Source organism: Delphinapterus leucas, chromosome 3 (genome assembly GCF_059928025.1).
Source record: "Delphinapterus leucas isolate spDelLeu-1000000601 "Yukka" chromosome 3, BTC_Dleu_Yukka2, whole genome shotgun sequence".
NCBI lineage: Eukaryota > Metazoa > Chordata > Mammalia > Artiodactyla > Monodontidae > Delphinapterus > Delphinapterus leucas.
Genome location: NC_143131.1, coordinates 125056132 through 125079060, shown reverse-complemented (window position 1 = coordinate 125079060; position 22929 = coordinate 125056132). Strand labels below are relative to the sequence as shown.

The window sequence follows — 22929 nt, the reverse complement described above, 5'->3', positions numbered from 1 at the left end:
TTTTGTTTCACTGCCACTGAATCTCCGGCACGTAGCCTTTGGCTGGCACATAGTAAGCCCTCTGTAAACATTTGTTGAATGAATGGGTACATTTATTTAACATTTACCTTGCAGGAATAATTGCAAACGAGAAAATGATCAGATGATCAGAACGTGTGTACATTTGGCTTCTACGTCATCCTGACTTTCACTGACAACTTTCTAGAATATTCACTTTTAAGAGATAAGGCTTGGCTCTAAGAAACCAGCATGGGATCCCTGGGCGAAGAGAAACATGACAGCGCTTTAGCAGACCAGTCAGAGTTAACTGTAGTCCAGGACCTGACTGGGGCAGATGTGCCAGGGAGTCTATCCATCCATCGTTTGTACTTCTTCCTTCTCAGGCCTCCACTCCTCTCCTTCTTCCAAATTCTGCATCTGGCCTCATTTTCAACCTCTTTCAGGGGCCTACCTGGGTACTTCTTACTTGCAAACAGATTCATCGTTTCTCTTACTGCAAATGATTTAAAAGAGTTAATGGAGACCTTTATGTCCTCTTTCAAATAGAGAAAACTACATGACCGAACCAGGATCTAACAGAGATCTTAACTGATCTTCTGGGCTTTCTGCCTTTACCCAGAAACCACAAGTCATTCCAGTTGTTAGCAGCCAGTAGATAGCCTAGTATGCATTTGCACGGCGAACTCCACCTTTCAGAAGGCTTGCCTGAGGAGCAGCCTGTAGTTCCTTCTCATTTCTCAAGTAGTGTTGGCCATTTTAAAATGGAATGTTTTTGTGCTTGTGTGTGTGTTTTCCCAGAGATTTCCGGCCCCTCATCCTATTGCGTCTTTCAGCTTTCTCTGGGCTTGCAGCTATTCCTGTTATTAGCTTTTATTCTAAAATTCATTTTTGGTTTGAGGGATGGGGACAGTTCAAGCACATTTTACCAAGCTCATTTCTGTCTGTAAACTATACAGTCGATGGCCTCAATACTCTAAGTGTAATAATACTCGCTAGATCTTTTTAAGGGGAGCATCTATAAGGGAAGACAAAGGGGAGAATTAAATATATTCATGAGCTTAAAATATTGCATTTAAAGTACTATGTGTATTAAAATGTGTCTTATATAATTAATCATGTATAATAACACCTTTTTTCTATTTTTGATTGAATATTTTATTGACCACCGTCTCTTTGCCTAGCAATGTGATGCTTGTCGCAGAAGCATCTAAAATAATAAGAATTAACATGTATTTATCATTTATTAAGTGCTTTTTTTCCCTTATCTCATGCAATCCTGAAAACCACTCAATTAGGTAGTTGGCTTTCCAACTAGGTCTTCCCATTTTATTGATGAGGAAACTTCGAGAGATCAGGAAATTGGCCTACGATCACACAAGCCTTTCAGTGGTGGAACCAAACTTCATACTGACTCAGAACCACATTCTTAACGCGACTCTACGGTGCTACCTTAAAGTCTACCTTCTTTTATCTTCTTGCACCTCTGGGGTCATGAGACATTGGTCCAAATTGGAGTTCACTTAAGTCCAGGATTAAGTCTTCCTCCACACCTGTTTCCAGTGGGGCATGAGGGTCAGGTTATGGCAGATGGGAAGCACAGCCTATTGGTGCCCTGGTCTGCATGGGGTTGGACTCGGGAGCCCTGCTTGGTTCAGGAAGCTCTCCTGCTTTCCCCTCGGAGCAGGCTTGCTTCCAGGAACGCCAGGAGCAGCTCCACACTGTTGTACTTTCAGAGCCAGCTTGCCAGGGAGGTGCCCACCATGCCCAGCACCCAAGGCTATTTGAGTTGAATTAGCAAAAAATACCAACGAGGGCTTCTTCTTCAGGTGGATTTGAATGCCACTTCCTCATTCTATATCCCACGCTGGCCTCCCCAGCTTCTTGAATAAATCCTAAGCAAGATTCCACTGAGGTTTTGACTTGATGGGGCTTTGTAAAACTCATGGAATCAGAAGCTCCTTAAAGAATTTTTCAGTCTAGTCTCCCCTTACCCCTTACAGATGAGGAAACTGAAACCCAAGTCCCAATTTGAGACTGACTGAATTAGGGCTTTTTCAACTGTCTGGTTTACTATAGGATACTGAAATTTACAAGTGAGTAGGCATTTTTTTCCAATTACAAAAAAAAACCAACAACCCAAAACCAAAAAAAACCCACGATGGTTGTAGAAATATTTACCAAAAAAAAAAAAAAAATGAGGACAATAAAAATAGGCTACAGTGAAATCATTCAGTGATAGTCATTGTAAAGTTTGAGTATACCCATCTAAAATTTTTGGGCTTCCCTGGTGGCCCAGTGGTTGAGAGTCTGCCTGCCGATGCACGGGACGCGGGTTCGTGCCCCGGTCCGGGAAGATCCCACATGCCGCGGAGCGGCTGGGCCCGTGAGCCATGGCCGCTGAGCCTGCGCGTCCGGAGCCTGTGCTCCGCAATGGGAGAGGCCACAACAGTGAGAGGCTCGCGTACTGCAAAACAACCAAACAACAACAACAAAAATAATTAAAAAATAAAATAAAATTTTTTCTTCCTACGATATATGCTGTTTATTAAAATAGAATGGCATATTGTTCATGCTACTTTATGTCCCGCTTTTCATTCCATAATATATTATGACATCTTTCCATGTTTTAAATATTCTTTCATAGCATAATTTTATTCTTTTTTTAAATTGAAGTATAGTTGATTTACAAGGTTGTGTTAATTTTTGCTGTACAGCAAAGTGGTTCAGTTATATATATATATACATTCTTTTTTATATTCTTTTCCATTATGATTTATCACAGGATATCGAATATAGATCCCTGTGCTATACAATAGGACCTTTTTGTTTATACATCCTACATATAATAATTTGCATCTGCTAATCCCAAACTCATAATCCACCCCTCCCCCACTCTCCCGCTGCTTGGCAAACACAAGTCTGTTCTCTATGTCGGTGAGTCTGTTTCTGTTTTGTAGATAGGTTCATTTGTGTCATATTTTAGATTCCATATATAAGTGATATCATATGGTATTTGTCTTTCTTTCTGACTTATTTCACAAAGTGTGATAATCTCTAAGTCCATCCATATTCCTGCAAATGGCATTATTTCATTCTTTTTTGTATGGCTGAGTAGTATTCCATGGTATATATATACCACATATTCTTTATCCATTCATCTGTCGATGGACATTTAGGTTGTTTCCATATCTTGTGAATAGTGCTGCAATGAACATTGGGGTGCGTATCATCTTGAATTACAGTTTTATCTAGGTATATGCCCAGGAGTGGGATTGCTGGATCATATGGCAAGTCTGTTTTTACATATCATAATTTTAAATACATACATATTATCCCAGTGCTTCAATTAATTCCATTGTGTTTGAATTTTTTGGTTGTTTCCGAGATCTTGGTACTAACAGCAAAAATGAAATGGTGGGTGTGTTTTCAGTTACTGTTTTTTAGCTGAAGTTGAATTAAAAGCTACCCCAGGATGAGAAGTTGAGTAACTTGCCCACAGTTGCTCAGCTTGTGAGTATCAGACTCTGATTTGAGTCCTAGTATCTTTAATCTTAGTCTTATATTCTTGTCATCACTCCACTTGCTCTAGCAGTTTTGCCATTTTCCAGGGAAAACTCTGCTTTCCGTCTTTGTTTTCTCCTGCTCTCCAGTGAGCACATTTGTTCCTTCACCACCACCCTTGCTCGCCTCCCTGTCTTGCTGAGGCTGTTGACATTTCTGGAGGTACACAGTGTCTTAGGACCAAAAGCTGCACAGCTGGAGAGGAAATATGCCCATTCCTTTTTCCCCTCCCTCGCCTTAATGGCTTAACCTGTAAGCTTGGGAGCTGGTTTTAATTTCACATTTTCTGTGTGTATGTGCGTTTGTTTTTAAGTTTTTTCCCCCTTAATTCTTTCAAGGAGACCTTTGTTTGAAGTCATACACTCTTTCCCTCCAAGCCAATCTGTGCCCCATATCTTGATGAGATTACTTTGTTTGGGGATATTGATAAATTCAGAATGGGGTTTCTGGTTTATCCAACTAAGTTGGTTTAAATTACGGCCTTACAGAGAGAAAGGGCTTTAAGCAACCTAAAACATTTTAAACCAATTGAATGTAATCCTCTGCTTCTAGAAAAATTCATCCTAGGTTTATTCCATAAAGAAGGCATGTTTTTGTTTTGTTTTGTTGTGCTTTGATTCCAGTTATTTCATTGCATGCTCTATCTCAGATTCCTTGCTGTGAGAATCCAACCTAGCTTTGCTCAGTTAAGGGCAGGAAGAGAAATAAGCGATCCATTATTGCAACCCTCTCATTTTAATGATTAAGAAAAAGTGGGCCAAGGGCTTCCCTGGTGGCGTAAGTGGTTGGGAGTCCGACTGCCGATGCAGGGGACACGGGTTCGTGCCCCAGTCCGGGAAGATCCCACATGCTACGGAGCGGCTGGGCCCGTGAGCCATGGCCGCTGAGCCTGCGCGTCCGGAGCCTGTGCTCCGCAACGGGAGAGGCCACAACAGTGAGAGGCCAGCGTACAGCAAAAAAAAAAAAAAAAAAAAAAAAAAGTGGGCCAAAGAGGGAAGATAATTTGCCAAAGGTCACACAGCAAAATAGTTTTTAAGAACATGAGGCAAAGGACTCATTTCCCTTGCTCTGGCTCAGTGCTTTTCTCACAATTTTTTCCCCCCCGGGAGGAAAATGTGAGGGGGTGGGTGTTATGGGCAGATTTGTGTCCATTCAAAATTCATGTGTTGAAGTTTTAACCCCCTAGTACCTCAAAATATGACTGTATTTGGAAATAGGGTCTTTAAAGGGGTAATTAAGTTAAATAAGGTCATTAAGAGTGGGCCCCGATCCAGTATGACTGGTGTCTTATGAGAAGAAATTAGGACACAGACACACACAGAAGAGAGACCGTGTGAGGACCCAGGGAGGTGGAGCTGGCCATCTACAAGCCAAGGACAGTGGCCTCAGAAGGAACCAACCCTGCCGACACCTTGACGTTGGAGCTCTAGCCTCCAGAACTGTGAGAAAACAAATTTCTGTTGTTTAAGACAACCAGTCTGGGACAGTTTGTTGTGGCAGCTGCAAACTAATATGGGGGAGAAGTTAAGAACAAAGACATTTAAAATTCAAAACTTCAAACCGGGGAGGTTCTCAATGAATAGAAAAGGGAAACCCAGGTAATTAGTATTTCTAAGAAATAATGCCATGCCAAAGCCCATACTAACTTGATTTTCAATCATATTTTTATATATGGCATCTCATTTCATGCTTATAACATGCCTAAGGTATAGTTATTATTAGTTCCACTTTACAGATGAAGAAACTGAGGCTCAGAAATTTAACTTATCTAAAGTTTCGTATTTATTAGCTAAGTAGGTGGTGTTAGGTCCAAATCCATCTCCTTGTCTGACTTTAAAACCCTCACCCACTACACTGAAGTTAACCCAAGCGGTTTAGTAACCATTTTTATCAAGTTGCTTAAAGTTAGGAAGAGAAAAAATATACTCTGAAGTCTCAATCACCTGGAATCCACTTAATCGATTGAACAGGAAATACTTGGCCCTTGATTTTAGGGTAAAAATGGAGATCAGGGACATTTTAAAAGATAATCAAGGTATTTGAGGTCTACTGCAGAGTCTTCCCAGTGGCTTATACCTTCACATGTCAAAGTGGACAGCTACACATAATGAAGGATGAATGTTCATAGTGATGGGCCCCAGGCCCCAAAGAAATCTGACCCATCAGAGGAGAATCAGTTACGTGTGCTGGGTCACATTTGCTAAAGCAGGAAACCAGACCCGTATATCTGTAACATGAGGGGAGGTGGAAACTGTGCCAGAGTTTTACAATTACTTATTTTAGAAGTGTTTTCAACAATAAGACCTGATAAATATGTAATCAATCAAAAAAAAATTAAATGAACTTGAGCTGCTGGTAAAACCACTTGTTATGATATGGGAAACAGAAGGTGCTTGAAATATTGAATGTGGATGGCTCTCTTGCAGCTGTGCCCTCCCTGTTTTAAGGTTGTGTGGTCTATCATTTCTAAAACATATGGGTTAAACTTACTTGGACTTTATCAGTGAGAAGACACAATCAAGTTAAGAGGTGGCCGGGCTTTGTTTCCAGCAGGTATTGGGGTTAAGGCCCAGCTCAGCTATATAGCTGTGTAACTTAGTGGGCCCTACCTTTAAAAGAGAATTTTAATCCAGCCACTTCTCACCATTTTTCATCCCTGCCACCACCCTAGCTGAGCCTCCATCACCTTACTGCAGGAACCCTCCAATGGTCTCAGTGCTTCCACTTTGCCAACCATCAGGTCATTTCTCCATGCATAAGCAGAGTGATCCTTTTAAAGTGTAAGTCAGATCAAGTCATTCCCCAGCTCAAAAATCGGTTGCACTTGGAATAAAACCCAGACCATGGTGCTCAAGGTTCCACGTGGCCTGGCCCTGACTATCTCCACTGCCCCCAGTGTCTTGGCATCAGCTGTCCTCCCTTCTCACTCTCCCTTGGACCTGATGTGTTTATCTGCAGCTCAGAGCTCTGTCCTTGCTGCACCCTTGGAGTGGGGAGCAGTCTTTTCTAGGAGGCTTTACTTGTGGAGCTCAGTTTGGCTGATAGCTTCCTAGATATGCCCTCTTTGAAGACCTGATCAGAAGCAGTCCCAGACCTTCTTCCAAGCCTCCATCCCCTCACCTCTTTATGTTTTTAAATTTTTTAAAATTTTTTAATTAAAAAAAAATTATTTATTTTGGCTACGCCGGGTCTTATTTGTGGCATGTGGGATCTTTAATTGTGGCATGCAGACTTCTTAGTTGTGGCATGCACACGGGATCTAGTTCCCCGACCAGGGATCGAATCCGTGCCCCCTGCATTGGGATTGCAGAGCAGAGTCCTACCCACTGGACCACCAGGGAAGTCCCTCACCTTCTTTCTAAATGTCACTTATCACTGTTGAAATTACAGTACTTATTCATTGGCTGACTTATTCTTTGCTGTTTCAACTCCTACAGTTGCAATGGCAGGGAATTAATTTTGTTCACTCGTGTATCCCTAGTACTGTGAAAAGGAGGCATTTACAAACGTTAAATGAGGGAACGAATGGATAAATAAATAAATGAATGAAAAGGCATGTTGTTCCTTTACTTTAAACTAATGTGCTTTCCCTGAGTAAGTGGTTTAGGGAGAACGGGTGTCAAGGAAACAGGGTTATCAGAAGACAACTAAACTATCTGCCCCGTGGTCTAACCTCAAGTGAATGAAATGATCAATGAAAGATGAAAAGACTTGGGATAACAGACACAAGTCATAACACAGATGAAAACCTGCTGCATCTGAGATGACTTGAAGAGACTTGCAAAGGTCCTAACTCCTTTGCTATTTCTTTTATTTTTTTTATTTTTATTTTTATTTATTTATTTTTTTGCTATTTCTTTTAGACACAATTTAATACATGTCACAATACACATTCTGGAATGCAGAAAACACCTGCAACTGGAAACTTCAGTTGCCTTAGCACTTTTGGAAACATTTCTGAGCAGAGACACGTCATAAAAGAACAGACTGTTTTGGAACTATTCCAAAGAAGATTATTCTCCTGGTGTTAGAATCACAGAAAGTGAACCAGTGATCATTGAGAAAAGAAGCGGGTAACTCATGGCTTTGCAGGTAGGGATGAAGTCTGCGGGCCCTTAGCCACAGGGAATCAATTCCTGTAATGTCAGCATAGCATTTGCAAATAGAAAGCAGTCTTGAATATATCCCAGGAAGTGCCTATTGTGTGAAGCCTTAGATGTTCATTGAAGATGAAGAAACCTTTTGTCACAGCAGGATTAACTGCCCGCTAGTCTCATTTCTGCGTTCTGATAATTTTCAAGTGGTGCCTCAATTATATTTATTTCAAGGGTTCATTTCATTCCAAGTCTGCCTGATCTCCTGAAGTCCTTGTTCTCAGAGCATCTGCAGTTTTCTCTGTCAATATAACTTGGAGACGTTTGGGGCCGAAGAGTCAAAAATAGTCAGTGCTTAAACACCGATCTATCAAATGAAAGCAGAGCTGTGGGTTTGCAGGTATCAGAAGGCTGTGAGCCAGAGAGTCAGTCATCACCACTGTCTGCTTCTTGTGTCAAGAAAGAGCCAGAAAAAAGAGAGAATGCCCCACCTCCTCTGCTTCCCGTACTCCTTAGGAAGTATGTTTGGGTTCTTATAGGAAGGTAGTTAAGGCCTATATGTAAACTAAAAAGAGGTGAAAAGTCAAGCTACTTTTCAGAGATAGCAGTGAGAGTGGGTAGGCATCCAGGTGAAAGGTACTGACATAAGATTTGAGTCCAACTTTGAAAGAAACGTGCGTTTCTTGAGCACTACCATGCACCAGAATTTGGGCTTGACTCCTGACCTCAGTCCTTTGGAGCAGATATAATTGTCCTCATTTTACAGCCAGGACTGTGACTATAAAGCCCTTCTCTTTCTCACCATTCCACTGAGCTGCCCTGGCAGATTCACCACTTAGATCTTTTCGCTGCAAAGTGACTGACGAGGCAGGCCCCTTTGCTGTCCTGTACAGACCCAATCTCTGATGTCTGGACTCCTTGGCAGAGCAAACCGAGAGCATCTCTGCTCTTTGAAACAGTCCCTCCCTCCCATGCTGTCTCTCCAAGGGCCCTTTCTGTGGCCACCTGGTGTGAGCTGCAACACGGCAGCCGTACGTTGTCGACGCATCCACCACGGGCCAGTTTTAGGAAGTCGCAGAAGCCAGTGGTTGTGTGCTTGCAACCGCAATCCCCAGGCAGCCCTGGCCAATTGAAAAGTATAAGGTCAGACTTGGAGAAAAATCGCTGTGGCCTTCACAAATGGATGGGGAGCAATCGCCTGTCATTTGAAGGTGCCGCTCACACATTCCAAGGCCCAAGCCCGTATTGCTCCTCTGGGGATTGCATTTTGGCTGGCTTTCAGATTTAGTGAAAGAGTTTTTTGTTTCTGAGAAGCAATAGCGGGAATTCACTGGGCTTTCCTGTCATTCCAAAGGCCCAGTCAAAGCCAGCTGCCAGGCACACATGATCAAAGTGGAGAGAGAGCTGCTTCTCAAAGAGGGAAGAGGGTCCCATTCAGTGGACAGCAGCCCCGAGAGGCAAAGTGCCTTGCTTGGGTTCGCAGAGCTGGGACCAGAATCCGGGTCCTGACTACCATTCCAGGTGTCCGTACTACCCTTCATTGCCTTTCAGTTGGTATAGCCATCTCAGTGTAGGGTTAACTCAACTACATCCATCAGCTTCTAACCAGCCTGTTAAATCTCAAGTCCCCATTCCTGCCTATTTGGTGTGTGGCTAACCAGCACCTCAAAATTATTCTTCATGCTCTTGCACCCCAACTTCGTGACTCGTTTCTCTTCTGCATTTTTATTCGTCGGTTCTTCCTGGCCAGCCTGCTTTGAAATATCATTTACCTTTGGCACTTCACTTCCTATCTATCTATCTATCTGTTTATCTATCTATCTATCTATCTATCTAAGTATAGTTGATTTACAGTGTTGTGTTAGTTTCAGGTGTACAGCAAAGTGATTCATATATATATATATATATATATACACACACACAACACATACACACACACATATATATTCTTTTTCAGATTCTTTTCTATTATAGTTTATTACAAGATATTGAATATAGTTCCCTGGGCTGTACAGTAGGACCTTGTTGTTTATCTATTTTATATATAGTAGTTTGTATCTGCTAATCCCAAACTCCAAATTTATCCCTCCCCACCCCATCCCCTTTGGTAACCATAAGTTTGTCTTTTATGTCTGTGAGTCTGTTTCTGTTTTGTAAGTAAGTTCACTTGTATCATTTTTTAGATTTCACATATGAGTGGTGTCATATGGTATTTGTCTTCCTCTGTCTGATTTACTTCACATAGTATGATAATCTCTAGGTCCATCCATGTTGCTGCAAATGGCATTATTTCATTCTTTTATCATGGCTGAGTAATATTCCATTGTGTATATATACAACATCTTCTTTATCCATTCCTCTGTCGATGGACACTTAGGTTGCTTCCATGCCTTGGCTACTGTAAATAGTGGCACGTCACTTTCTCTTCCTCTTCAGTTGCTAATTAGATTCCAGCTTTCCTCTGCAGTGTGCCATACATGTTCTAATCCATACTCTTGCTGTCATCTGGACCATAGCAAACTCCTTATTCTGTTTTCCTTTTTATAATTTTCTATATTAAATCCTTTTTAAAAGTTATAAAATGGCATATGCATTGTGCAACTAGTGAAATAATGTATGTAAATAGAGGAGAAAGAGAAAAGAAAAAAGTTCCTTATACCTCCTCCCTTTGCATCCTTTCCCCCTACCATACCTAATGTTGACAAATTTGGTATACATCCCTCCAGACCTTTCTCCTGCTCATACAGAAACATAATAATAGTATTTGTTTGTTTGCTTTTGCAAGAACAGTATCGTATTTTGCACATTGCCGCTTACTTATTTTAGATATTTCTTCAGTTCAAGATATAGATTTAACCTGTTTAAAAAGTAGCTGCACCATAATCCACAGTGTGGCTGTATTGCAGTTTATTAAACTGTGTCCCATGGTTGGATGTTCAGGGACTAGGCTGGATGTTTTCTGTTTGCCTCTTCAGCTGCCCTCGCCAAGGTTTTCTGTCCTGCTCCACACCCTGGACCTGTCTGGGCTGCACCAATAGGTCCTTTGCCCTTGGGCTCCTGGTTGGATTTTGTTGATGTGGCACCACTAGGGGACTGGAGGGAGGGTGGACCACGAAATCAGGGTGTTTTCCCTCTGACTCCTTGCTGCTGTGTTGCTGTGGAGTGGCGACGTGCCTCTGCTGGAGGTCACAGCAGGCGCCCTCAGCTCCGGTAATCACTCCTCTGGCCTCCTTGGGCCTGGGGATGGCATTTCTCCCTGCTGTTGGTGTGCTCTGGATCCATTTAATTTCCCTAAACCCTGCCCACGCTTTGTTAAATAATCCCTTTGTTAAATGCACTTTAATAATCCAATTTGAGTATTGCATCTGTTTCCTGGCATCCTGAGTGATACAGGTTGTTGCTTTTTCTTCCTTTTCCCACCCCCCACTGCTTGCTGTTACATTCTAACTAGTTCCTTCCTTTATCTCCAGCATGGCCATTCTGTCAGCGTTTTGTTTTTTTTTTTAACTCTTCGATTGTATTTCACTCATTTTCTCAAAATCCTTCCACAGCTCCCCAGGACCTATGGGATAAAGGTCAAACCCCATAGCCAGCCACTGTTTGCATCCCCTTCTTCCAGAATCCAAAGCATCAGGGACCCCACCCATTTCCACAATTTTCCCCTGAAATGCATTTCTTGCCTTGATACGTTTGGTTTTCCCAGTGACTGGTTATGTGACACCAGACCCTGCGCTAACCCCCCTAAGCTTCCATGTCTTCATCAACCCAGTGGGGAGAAAACAGCAGATAATTCATTTCATTGAGGATTAATTGAACAAAATGTACATAAAGCTTCTAAGAGTTTCTGACATGTAAGTTTTCAGTAAATGCTAGTTACGAATTATTGTTCCCCCACTTGCCTTGGGTCATACCTGTGGGTCCAGATTAACCATTTTCCCAAGACCCACCTCGGCTCGCCTCTGTGGACCCTTCTTTGATTTCTACCGAGGATTTTTCTCCCATTTCTCTCTCTCTCTCTCTTAATTAATAGACTTTGCTCTTCAGATCACTTTTTTTTTTTTTAACATCTTTATTGGAGTATAACTGCTTTGCAATCATGTGTTAGTTTCCGCTGTGTAACAGATCACTTTTAGGTTTACAGAAAAATTGAGCAGGAAGTAGTTAAGAGTGCCCATCTGCTCCCTCCCATTCCCCCCCCACCCCAAGTTTCCCCTTTTATTAACATATTGCATTGGTGTGGTAAACATTTGTTACAGTTGATAAACCAGCATTGATATATTATTAATGAAAGCCCATAGTTTTACATTAAGCTTCACTCTTTTTGGGGGGTACCTTTCTATGGGTTTTGACAAGTGCATAATGCCTTGTATCCACCATTAAAACATCTTATGCAATAGTTTCACTGCCCTGAAAACCCTCAGTGTGCTCTGTCTGTTTACCTATTCACCCCTCCCTCCCCCCCCTCCCTCCCCAAACCACTGATCATTTCACTGCCTCTATAGTTTTACCCTCGCTCTTTTTACTTCACATTATTATTTGTGGTCATGGCTTAATTTTTCCGACTGTTTTGTTCTTGCCTTCCCGTACACCTAACATAACATCTTCACAGCCAGTAGTCACACAAGTGTACGTTTCAGGAATGAATTATTAAACCTGTTTATCCCCAGAATCAAGACCTGGTTGAAATTTCAGGCCCTCCTTCCTGATGAAGTAGGCGTTTGGCTTTTACACAGGCTGTCGAGCTGATGGGACACAGGATCCCGTTTGAACATAGCTGGACCCCAGTTGCCTAGCGTGCATATGGGACAGAGAGCTTTCACCCATAACACATGGATTTGAGGCCTAAAAGTACCAATGCAAAACAAAACAAAAAACCCCCAAATAACAAACAGAACACAAAACTCTCCTATAAACCCAGACCAAATGTGGCCATGAATTAGATCTCTAAAGCACTGACTTTTCTTCAAACTATATTCTACTTTATACTCTGTCCTGAGCAACACATTTCTCAGGCACTTTATATGTAATAGTAGTAGCTACCTTACATTTATACTGCAATTTGGATTTGCCTTTAATTGTACATGTACATAATCAGAGCAATAAAATAGAGGCGGTAGCACAATCGTGAAATTAGTAGTAGTGGTAATATTTGTAATGCCTGCCACCCATGGAGCTTTTTCTAAGTGCCCCGACCCTGCATCATGATATTTAATTCTCACAGTAGCTGGGGAGGTAGGCATTAGTGTCTGTACTTTACAGATACGTAAACAGGCCTTTTTAGAGAGCTCCACCTTCACTCAGCTGAAGACGCTGAGGCCCAGAGCTGGATCAAGCCACTTGCCTAGAAGCACACAATGAGTTAGCAGAGATGCCAATGCAGCTGTGGCTTCCAAGCTCCCTTGGTCGCTACCTAAATGCTGAATGGTTTTGCAGACTGTGATTAGGGCTGGTTTCCATCCGGACAGCAACCTTTCCATTTTTCCTTCCCCAAAGCCCAGCTAAAGATGGACCACATTTTTTTTCTTGTACCCAGATTTGTCACATCCTATTTTATGATAAGGCATGCTTGTTGTCACACTAGATTACCCACCCTGCCCCTCTCTCTCCTTCTCCCTAACCTTCTGAAACGGTGATCCTTCATTCCAATAACCTCCTCCGTGAGCTGTGCTGCCCAGTACCTGGGACGTCCCTGTGGCTCTGCTTTGGACACTGCTCAAGCCCATGGTGGCTCACGTTGGTCCATGTCGGTCCATGTTTCAAGAGCAGGGATGGTAGTCCTGCTGTTACGTTAGATCATTTTAGGTGATTCTGGAAGAGGGCATTCAATAACACTGAACCACAAAGAGAGGAATTTTGTCCCTTTTCTAATTATTTTTCTAACCTTCTGAGCAGGTCGAGGAAAAAGTCTTAGCATAGTGCTACTTTGTCTTGAACACCACCCCTCCACTCCCCGCCCCACCCCACCCCACCCCACCCCACCCCACCCCACCCCGACACTGCGTAATCTTCCCTTTTTTTTTTTTTTTTTTTTTTTTGTGGTACGCGGGACTCTCACTGCCGTGGCCTCTCCCACCGCGGAGCACAGGCTCCAGCCGCGCAGGCCTAGCGGCCATGGCCCACGGGCCCAGCCGCTTCGCGGCACGTGGGATCTTCCCGGACCGGGGCACGAACCCGCGTCCCCTGCATCGGCAGGCGGACTCTTAACCACTGCGCCACCAGGGAAGCCCGGTAGCCTTCCTTTTAACAAAGGTAGCAGATCTGAGCTCATCCTTCAGAACCCTTTTGAGGGCAGAGAATGGAGCCAAAGTTTCATGAGGTTTTTATTGTATTCATTCCTAGGTTTACTGTCTATTTTTGGTAAGTGATACTGGCTTAGAATTTATGGGAGTGAGACAGTGTTTACTTTTAAAATATATTTATTTCAGGATAATATTAAGTAAATAACAGTACAGTTTGTACCGGGATCTGTCCAGTATCATGAAAATAGCACAGTAGTGACTGAGGTTTGGGCTTCACAGGCCCAGCTGACCTTCCTGCTTGAGGTTGTAATGGCGTTGTGGCTCCTCTGTCCATCGCTGTGTCATCCCTCCCCTCCCCCTCCTCTGGTTCCCTGTCTGGTTATCCACTCGTGCTTATCCGTGTCTGGAACCCTGTTAAAGACTGGGAGAGTGTTATCGGGGGCTGGGATTAAGATGCCATCCACGGTTCATTTCGCCACTGCAGTCTGACCCAGGGCAGGGCACATCACTTGTCTGGCCCTTCGATAATTACGTCTTCAAAATGGTGAACATGAAGTTCTGGGGGGAAGAATGCGCACAGCTGGCTTTGATGTTCTAGTTCAGAAGAGGGAGCCGCCACCCTGCCCTGGTTAAACCTGCCCTTGGCTACTGCTTCCTCTGCATTACTGCTTTCCTACCTTGTGGTCTGTCCTTCCAGGGCCAAACCAAACACATGAAAGAGACAACAGTGCTTGCCATTCATTATGCATTCTGCTCGGTGGGCTGTGCTTTGAAGGGAGTTCCCCCCCCCCCACTCTCCCCTCCCCACTCTCCTCCCCACCCACTCCCACCATTAGCCTCCATGGTGCACACTTGGTCATAAGTATGTTTGGGTGGTGAGAGAAAGGAGGGATGTTTTTGAGATTCATCTGTAGCAGTTCAGAGGTTTGTAATAGCCAGCCCTGTACAACTATGCCTGGTTTCAATAAAGACTCAGAGCCAGGAAGCTGCATTGCCCTTCAAGAAGTCTTATTTCCTCCCTGACCTTACTCGTTCTCTCCGTCTCCATGGCATGCTTGTCATTGAGGGGCCTGGAAACAGATCCATGCATTGGGCAGGGAGGGTGAGTTTGGGGGCAGGTTTGAGACCTTGCCACCCACTCCGCATTCCTGCTGGAGGAGAGCAAGTAGATTGTTATCTGCTCATGGAGCCTTATTTCCAGCGGAAGAGTGACCTGGAGGGGCCGTGGGAACTTGTCCTGTGGGAGTGGGTTTAAAAGAAGAAGTCTTGGCTGACCTTGGCAGCTGGTGGCAGGAGCTGAGGACAGTTGCTGGGGGTTGGCTGGGGACTGGCGCCTCTGGAATTCCCTTTATGGCAAGGTCTGTTAGATTTTGATTAACAAAGTGTTAGTTCAGTTCTTCTAGAATATTTGTGAGAGGGCCATTGTACAGTGGCCGGTTATGATTGAAAGGAAGAATAATTATGATAGTAGCTCACATGTACTAAGCATCTATAAATTGCCAAGCAGAGTTCAACCCTTTACCTATAGGAACCCCCATAATCCTAACCAGCACCCTGAGAGAAAGATACCATTGTCCCCCGTTTCACAGATGAAGTAACTGAAGCCCAGAGAGGTGAAGTCACTCTCCCAAACACAGGTAGTGTTCGTTGCAGAATTCAAACTCGTGCCTGTGCATCTCACCCAAGGTTGCATATTTAACAGCAGAGGTGGGATGAGATCTCTGGTCTCCTGAAAGCCTATTCAGTACCTTTTCCTAAATACCATGTTGAGGCAACCAGGACTATCTTAGAAAGCCTTTTCTCTGTCTTCTTTAAATGATGCTGCTTTGGGGAAGAAAAGCTACGAGATTTCATCTGTGTAGTCTATCCATCCTGTTGTATTCTTAAGCATGGGAGTGTTTTTAGGGAGTCAAATCTAATTACCCAGATGGGAATTTATTTTAAATAACCACCTGTGCCTTCATCTGGACTTAGAAAGGATCTTGAGTCCCCACTGAGGGTCAGAGTCTGTGCATTGTGATTTGAACACAGGTACTAAAAGATTTTATTGTGGAAGACTCCTTCTTCAGTTTATATTCTCTTTTTCTCTTCCTGGGATTATAGTTTTTATTCTGAGCTGCTGGCATGTCTGCAGAGTATAGGACAGGTGTGTCCTAAGTACTGTTCTGGGGCTGATTTTACTGAGTGAGAAGAAATCCACGGAGGGCTCTGGGTTCTCTGGGAGGCATATTCTCATTAGCTCAGACAGACGTGGTAATTTTAGTTCTTTACGTTGAAGACTAGGTGAGGAAAACTAAAATGGGAACCAGCATCTCCAACCGGCTTAAGTTCAAGATCCTGTCCTTGCATTTTCTATTCTAGTCTGAATCACAGCCATTCTTAACAGCATCCCTTGTTATAAGTTTATTTCCTCCTCCCTTCCCTCTCTTTTTTTTTTTTTTTTTTTTTTTTCTCGGTACGGGGGCCTCTCACTATTGTGGTCTCTCCCGTTACGGAGCACAGGCTCTGGATGCGCAGGCTCAGCGGCCATGGCTCACGGGCCCAGCCGCTCCGCAGCATGTGGAGTCTTCCCGGACCGGGACATGAACCCGTGTCCCGTGCATCGGCAGGCAGACTCTCAACCACTGGGCCACCAGGGAAGCCCCTCCCTTCCCTCTCTTGCTCCCCCTGTCCCCTCTGTACCTCTGTCTTTTCTCACTCCCTTCCTTCCTTCTTTTCTTTGTTTCTGTCTCTTTTCTCTCCCATTTTCTCACAGACTCTTGATTTTTTATGCTTGATTTTTCTAATCATTGTCATATCCTAGTGAAGGAAAAAGGGTTGGACTTTATCAAACTTCAAGGGCCTCTGCTACCCTGGATTGTAAATCAGGTCCCTTTATAAGCTGCATTAACATATAAGGGGCAGGTCTAATCCACCGATTTTATAAGTAGTGGCTTACAAGTGATTGGATTCCTGAAGTTTCCTACTGCAGAGGAAGTCAGCCGTTCCTGTCAGATGCAGTGTCAAACAGAGAGGACAGCCCTGTCGGAAAGAGCCACTTGGCATATGGTTTAGGCACTATTGGTGCAGTGGCCTCAGGTGGAAAGCAGTTTGGTGCCAAGAGATGAGAGACCTGGATTTACTTCCAACTGAAACTAATCAGTGCTGTCACTTGGAGAAAGTCATCTGTCTCTCTGTGTAGATCTCCTCATTGGGAAAATGGGAACAATAATCCCTCCCCAGTATGCTTCTTAATTTAAGGCATTTTATAAAAATTTAAAGTACTGTAAATAATGAGTGGAATAAATATAACTAATATTTATAGGTGTTTACTGTGTTAGATATTTTATATATACATGTACACACACACCACACACACACACCTTTCCCCCTTCATCCACCTCATTTAATCCTGGCAGCCACCCTGAGAGGTGAGCTAGGTGTTATTATCCGCCCTGAGCTAATAAAAAACTTGAGGTGCTGAGAGGTTAAGTCCTAACTCAAGATCACACACCTGGTTAAGTGGTCGGCCCGATTCTCCTAGTAGTGGGAGAACCCACTACTTGGCAGCTGGCACCCCTGGCACCCCTCTGGGCCGCAAGACCAGGCTTCACTCAGCCCTGGTGGCCGTGCAGGGCCCAAAGCAGCCAGAGTCCTTGGCCTGGTGCTGCAGGCTCTGAAGAGCTTCATCTTGGGTTCCAAATACCCTCCGGACTATCCCTGTGTGCTCTAGAAGTACTTCATCCTTTATACCTATTAATGCATGACAAACGTTGGTTTGCTCCCATCTAGACCACTTTACCTCCTCGGGCATCAGCTCTCGGGTTCCTGACCGCCTCAACTACTGAGAACAGAGAGCAAAGAGCCCCTCAGAGCCACACTCACCTTTCTAACACCGTCGAGGGTAACTTTTAACCAGAGCTGTCAGAGCTGTTCATCTTGTTGGCTTTGGGCCCCAGAATGTGTTACTGCCTAAGGCTGGTCCATGACTTCACAGACAAGCGTGTTCCGTAACCAGGGAGGTCTGGTTTCATGTGGCCTGGGAGTGGTCAGTCATTGCTGTATCATTCTTCAATGCCAAGTCCAAGACTTGCCTTTCACATGCTTCTGTGTCTGATGACTGTTTGCCTGGGTTGTCCTTTGTAGTGGATCCCACATGCATGGAAAGAGTTAAAATGAATAAAGCAGTTTTATTAACCACTTTAATAAAAGTTCAGGGGACAAGCTGAAGACCCCCAGGAACAGCATTTGCTTGAGCTCTGTGAGTTGTGGTTTTGATATCTCTGCTCTACGTGATAAAGACAAATAATAATACTAATACTATAGTGCATACAGCAGGGGTCTTGTTACTCCCATCTCTGAAACTTACACCAGGCCTACAGTTCATCTTTGTGCTCTGTTTAGGTTCCTGATGATTGAGTCAAGCTTATTTCACTAGCCTTGGAACAGTTTTTAACAATGCCATCTCAGTGATGATAATTCCACTTGGGTCACCTCTTACTACACCCCTGATGTACAATGGGCCTGAGACAGCTTTTTCCCCTTTGTTGATATTTGATGCTTATTGAAGGAAGTGATGATCCCCAGTGGCTCAGGACTGGATGCCCCCAGGCAGGAGAATGATCATATTTCATGGCTGGGCTCAGTTCAGGCAGTAACTGGCCCCTTTCCCTATAACCCAGCTTACTTCAGCTCTTTGCTAGAAAGGTAAAGAGCATCAGAAAAGCACTGAGCTGTGAGAGGGAACTCTTATAGTTACCAAGATTGTTATTAGTATGAAGCTCCTGCTGGAGAAACTTTTGTTGCCTTCACAGACACACAAACTCTGTCTGGGGCAGTGGTTCCTGGTGCTGGTCTGTGACTTGGTGTGGGCTGGCTGATGGCTGCCTAAGAGCCGTTTATAGAGCTTATAAAATACATAGTTGTTGGCCTAGAGCAGGGCCTGGGAATCTATATTTTTCTAATGTGCACCCTAGTTTGAGAAGCACAGTCCTAGGACTGCCTCCTATAATTTTGCAATTTCTGTTAAAGTGGTAGATTACCGTAGCCTTCAATTAAAATTTTTTTTCCTTACAAGTCCAATATTCCGACCACTTCACATAACTTTCTGACTCAGATGGCCTTTTTATCATTCTGATATATAATACAACCTCCTGTGTCCCACCCTTCAGCCATTCATTTGACCAATATTTAACAGCTATCGAAGATGGGAATAAGGTAAAAAGATAAAAAGACACATAGCTCTAAGACTACAGGAGTCTTTGGTCTAGTCAGGAGACCAATGAACAGTAAAGCAACTCTTGTAGAACAATTCATTGTTTCAGCTACAGAGGGAGCAGGTAGAATTTGCTGGAAAGTCAGGTAGTGCATCCTAGGGGAAAAACCCTTTGATTGAGGCTTGACAATGGAGAGGATGGTTGTCAGTGGTAGGTGAACATAGGAGAAGGCGGAGAGAACATCTTTGCAAAGGCTTAGTGGCCAGAGAGCCTGATAGGCAGCTAGAACTACACGTCTCTTAGTTTTGCCACCATATAAAATATGAGGCAACATGTGATAGAACCTAACAGAGTGGATGTACTGACAGAGGCCAGCTCCTGAGGGGCTTGGAGATCACGTGTGGTAGTAGTTTGTATTTGACCTCATTAGCACATCTTCTTTGCCATATATGTAGGTTTTGTCTCAACACCTCATTGATCTGTATCTTTAAAAAATCCTTCCCCCTGACAATACAGTATGACGAAATTTCTTATTCTTACCCAATACCTTGGAAGCAGGAGAGAGTAAGTGGTAATTGGCTATATCCCCAGAGGAGTCCTAGCTTCAATTCTCACTTTCTGGCCCTGTTCACAGTCTTTGATTTCGGAAGCCAGAAGTCAGCCTGTCTGTGGGGCTTCCTTCCCCCATTAAACCTATGTCCTCTTTTGAAAGCCCTACCTCACCAGCATCAACTCATGCCATTTCCCTCCTTGATCCCTAAGCTTCCTCCACACTGATCTTTTTCAGGTTTTCAAAGAAACAAAACTTCTTCCTACCACAGGGTCTTTGCACATACTGTTCCCTCTGCTTGCAGTTCTCCATCTAAATTGATCTTCCCTGAAAAGGCCTTTTCCAGCCTCTATTTAAACAAGCCCCACTCCCTTGTATTTTGTGACACTTGATACAATTTTACATTGTTTTACTTATTTTGATGACCTTATTTCTTTATTGCTAGACTTCCCCTTAAGTTCCATCCAGGCAGTGACCTTGACGGTGTGGCTCACTCACAATTGCATCCTCCCCACTATTTAACAATAAATATTAGCTACTTATTTGCTGAGTGAGTGGATGTGTGAATAATGGATGGATGGATGGATGGATGGATGGATGGGTGGAGAGTTGAAGTCTGTATGTTGAATTCTTAACAAACTGCAGCCCACCATTGTTCTTTAGGTTGCAGTTCCACTCATCCAGGCTCCTAGGGATTCTCTTCTCCCCCATGAACCCAACAAAGCTATGTCCATCCTTCATGCTGTGGTCTAAGCTCCATTCATTTAATGAAATCTGTGATCTCTAAAGCTGACTAGTGATTTGTGTCTCTCCTGACTTATAAATAAAATATATGTTTATATTTTATTAATAACCTCGGAGTGTATGTGCCTTGTTTCCAGTTGGATCACTTATCCAAACTTCATTTCAATTATAATTTTTAAAAAGACGTTTCTCATAAGAAAGGAAATTTCTTTTCACAAGAAAAGCAATAAAGAAATATGTTTCAGAGAATGTGAGAAATACCGAGTATAGTGAAGCAAATATGAATCCTGCATAATTTCTCCACCTTGAGTTATACATTCCACAACTTTGTGTGCATGTGTGCACATGTATAACTATCCTGAATTTTAAACATAACATGATACCCCTGTCATATAAAGACTTTTAAAGGCCATTTCATTGTATGCCTGACCCTAAGTTCTGTTTTTTGGGAATCACTATTGAGTGCCAACAGAATACCAGACAGAGTGCTAGGCACTGAGGTAGATGTTATCCCACTTTGCATTATATATTGCTTTCTGGAAAAATATAAAGAGTAGCTACATATCTGAGTGGCTATGATAGGTTGCAGAAGCAAGAGGTGAAACTCCAGAATAATTTGAATAGGGTCAAACGAGAAAGACTGGATACCTAACAGAAAGACTGAGTGCACTGAGCACACAGATGTCTTAAGAAAATGGTTTCTGCTAAACCTCTAAAACAATGAATTGGGAGCACCTCGGCAGACCTCTCTTCTCTGAAATCCTAGCTGTGAGAATGACTCCCGTTTTCCTTCTTTTCTAGAGCGACCGTCTTCTGATCAAGGGAGGCAGAATCGTCAACGATGATCAATCCTTTTACGCTGATATTTACATGGAAGATGGCTTAATAAAGTAGGTATATAGTACCCTTTGCTTTCTTTTGAATTTTCTTTGTTAGAGGCTCAGAAGGAAACTTGCTTCATTTTTGCTTACTAGCCCATCGCTTCTGTGTGTTTCATTTCTCCTCCTTAAAAATGAGTTTTTATTTTAGCCCTTCAGTCTGGATGCACATAATCCCTTAAAAATGGGAGCTAGCCTTAGTTCACTTGGATTACATGAATGAAATGAAAAATCTGAATTCAGTCACCCAAATGATGCTAAGGGCCCCTTTGGGCAAGCTGCATTGATGGGCACTCTATGTGTCTTGGAGAATTGGGAGACGTCACCACTGTCCTTAAGGTCACTGGAAAACGTCCGCAAATCACAGCACCCTAAAAATATAAGGCCTAGTGTAATAGATACCAAAGGAGTTCAAATGAGAATAAGTAATTTAGAAATGCACAGGGAGGAGAAATCCCTTCAGAGGAAGGTTTTGAGATGGAGAGGGCATTTAAACTGAACCTTGACTTAGGTAGGACTTGGATAGGCAGAGCACAGGTAGGACATACATAGGACAGGCAAGATTTCCAAATAGATACTTTAGGGATATATAATTACTTTAAAAAATAATTTAAATAGTTTGCTATTGGATGCCTGTAAGCAGCACAGTCAGGTAACCTTTATGGGTAGCTTCACAGTGACCTTTAAAAAAGGATTTGATTTACACATAGCCTTCATCACATAAAGCAGGGTACTTCCCTACATTGATAAGATATCGTATAAAACTGGTATATCCAACCCACCATATGAGCCATCCCTGGCCTCATTCAGTTTTATTTTTATCTTATTCAGCTTCATTGGCTAACTTAAGATTCTGGTTATAGATTGCTTACTTATCTTTGGAGACTTGGCTTAGATACAACTTTCCGTAGGCCAACATTCCTTACCAGCCCCTAAATCTAGGCTAGCTTTCCCTTTGATGAGCTTTTAAAAACCCTGTGCTTTTATCAGTCGTAGCAATTCTGACACTGTTGGCACTCTTAGAGCAAGGACCATATCTTATTCTTCTCCGTATCTGCAGCACTTACCCCAGTACTTAACACATAGAGACTTTTGTAAGAGCTACCTTTTATTGAGTATATAGTATGTGCCCGGCACTGCATTAAATGTTTTACATGCCTTATCATTTAATCTACCAGCAATCCTATGAAGTGAGTACTCTTATTACCCCCTTTTCAGAGGAGGATAGAGGAGAAAGAGGAAGAGAGAGTAAATAACTTGCTGAAGATCAACATATTAATCAATGCATTGAATGAATGGATGAGTGAATGAATGAATGGATGAATGAATAACAAATGCAAGAATGAAGATATTTGTGTTTGGTAGCCTTGCCAATTTGCATAAATACTTTTTCATATTAGAAGCAGGAAAAATGGAATTGTTAGACAAGCCAACCAGTGTAAAACAGTACTTCCTTCAAAATATGAGCCACGATTAATTCTACATTTTTCTCTTACTAAAACATTATTGTGTATAGTCCACTCTCTGGTGGAAGTGTGTTCCCTCATTTAGAGATGTTCAGAGTTGGAAAAAAATTTAGTACCTAATGCTTCTTCCTCATTCCAGAGCTCATGGCAGGCATCACTAATTGATCACAGAGCTTTTCACAGTTGAGCCCTAAATACAGGC

The 22929-nt window shown here is 43.0% G+C and overlaps 1 protein-coding gene across 1 annotated transcript in view; it reads left to right on the top strand.

Annotated features, from left to right (window-relative positions):
• Positions 1-22929, top strand: part of DPYSL3 (dihydropyrimidinase like 3) — a 115209-nt gene that overhangs the window by 55759 nt on the left and 36521 nt on the right. The window contains exon 2 of the mRNA XM_022590029.3: positions 21185-21273. Coding sequence (XP_022445737.1) covers positions 21185-21273 — 89 coding nt within the window. The remainder of the gene's footprint in view (positions 1-21184; positions 21274-22929) is intronic.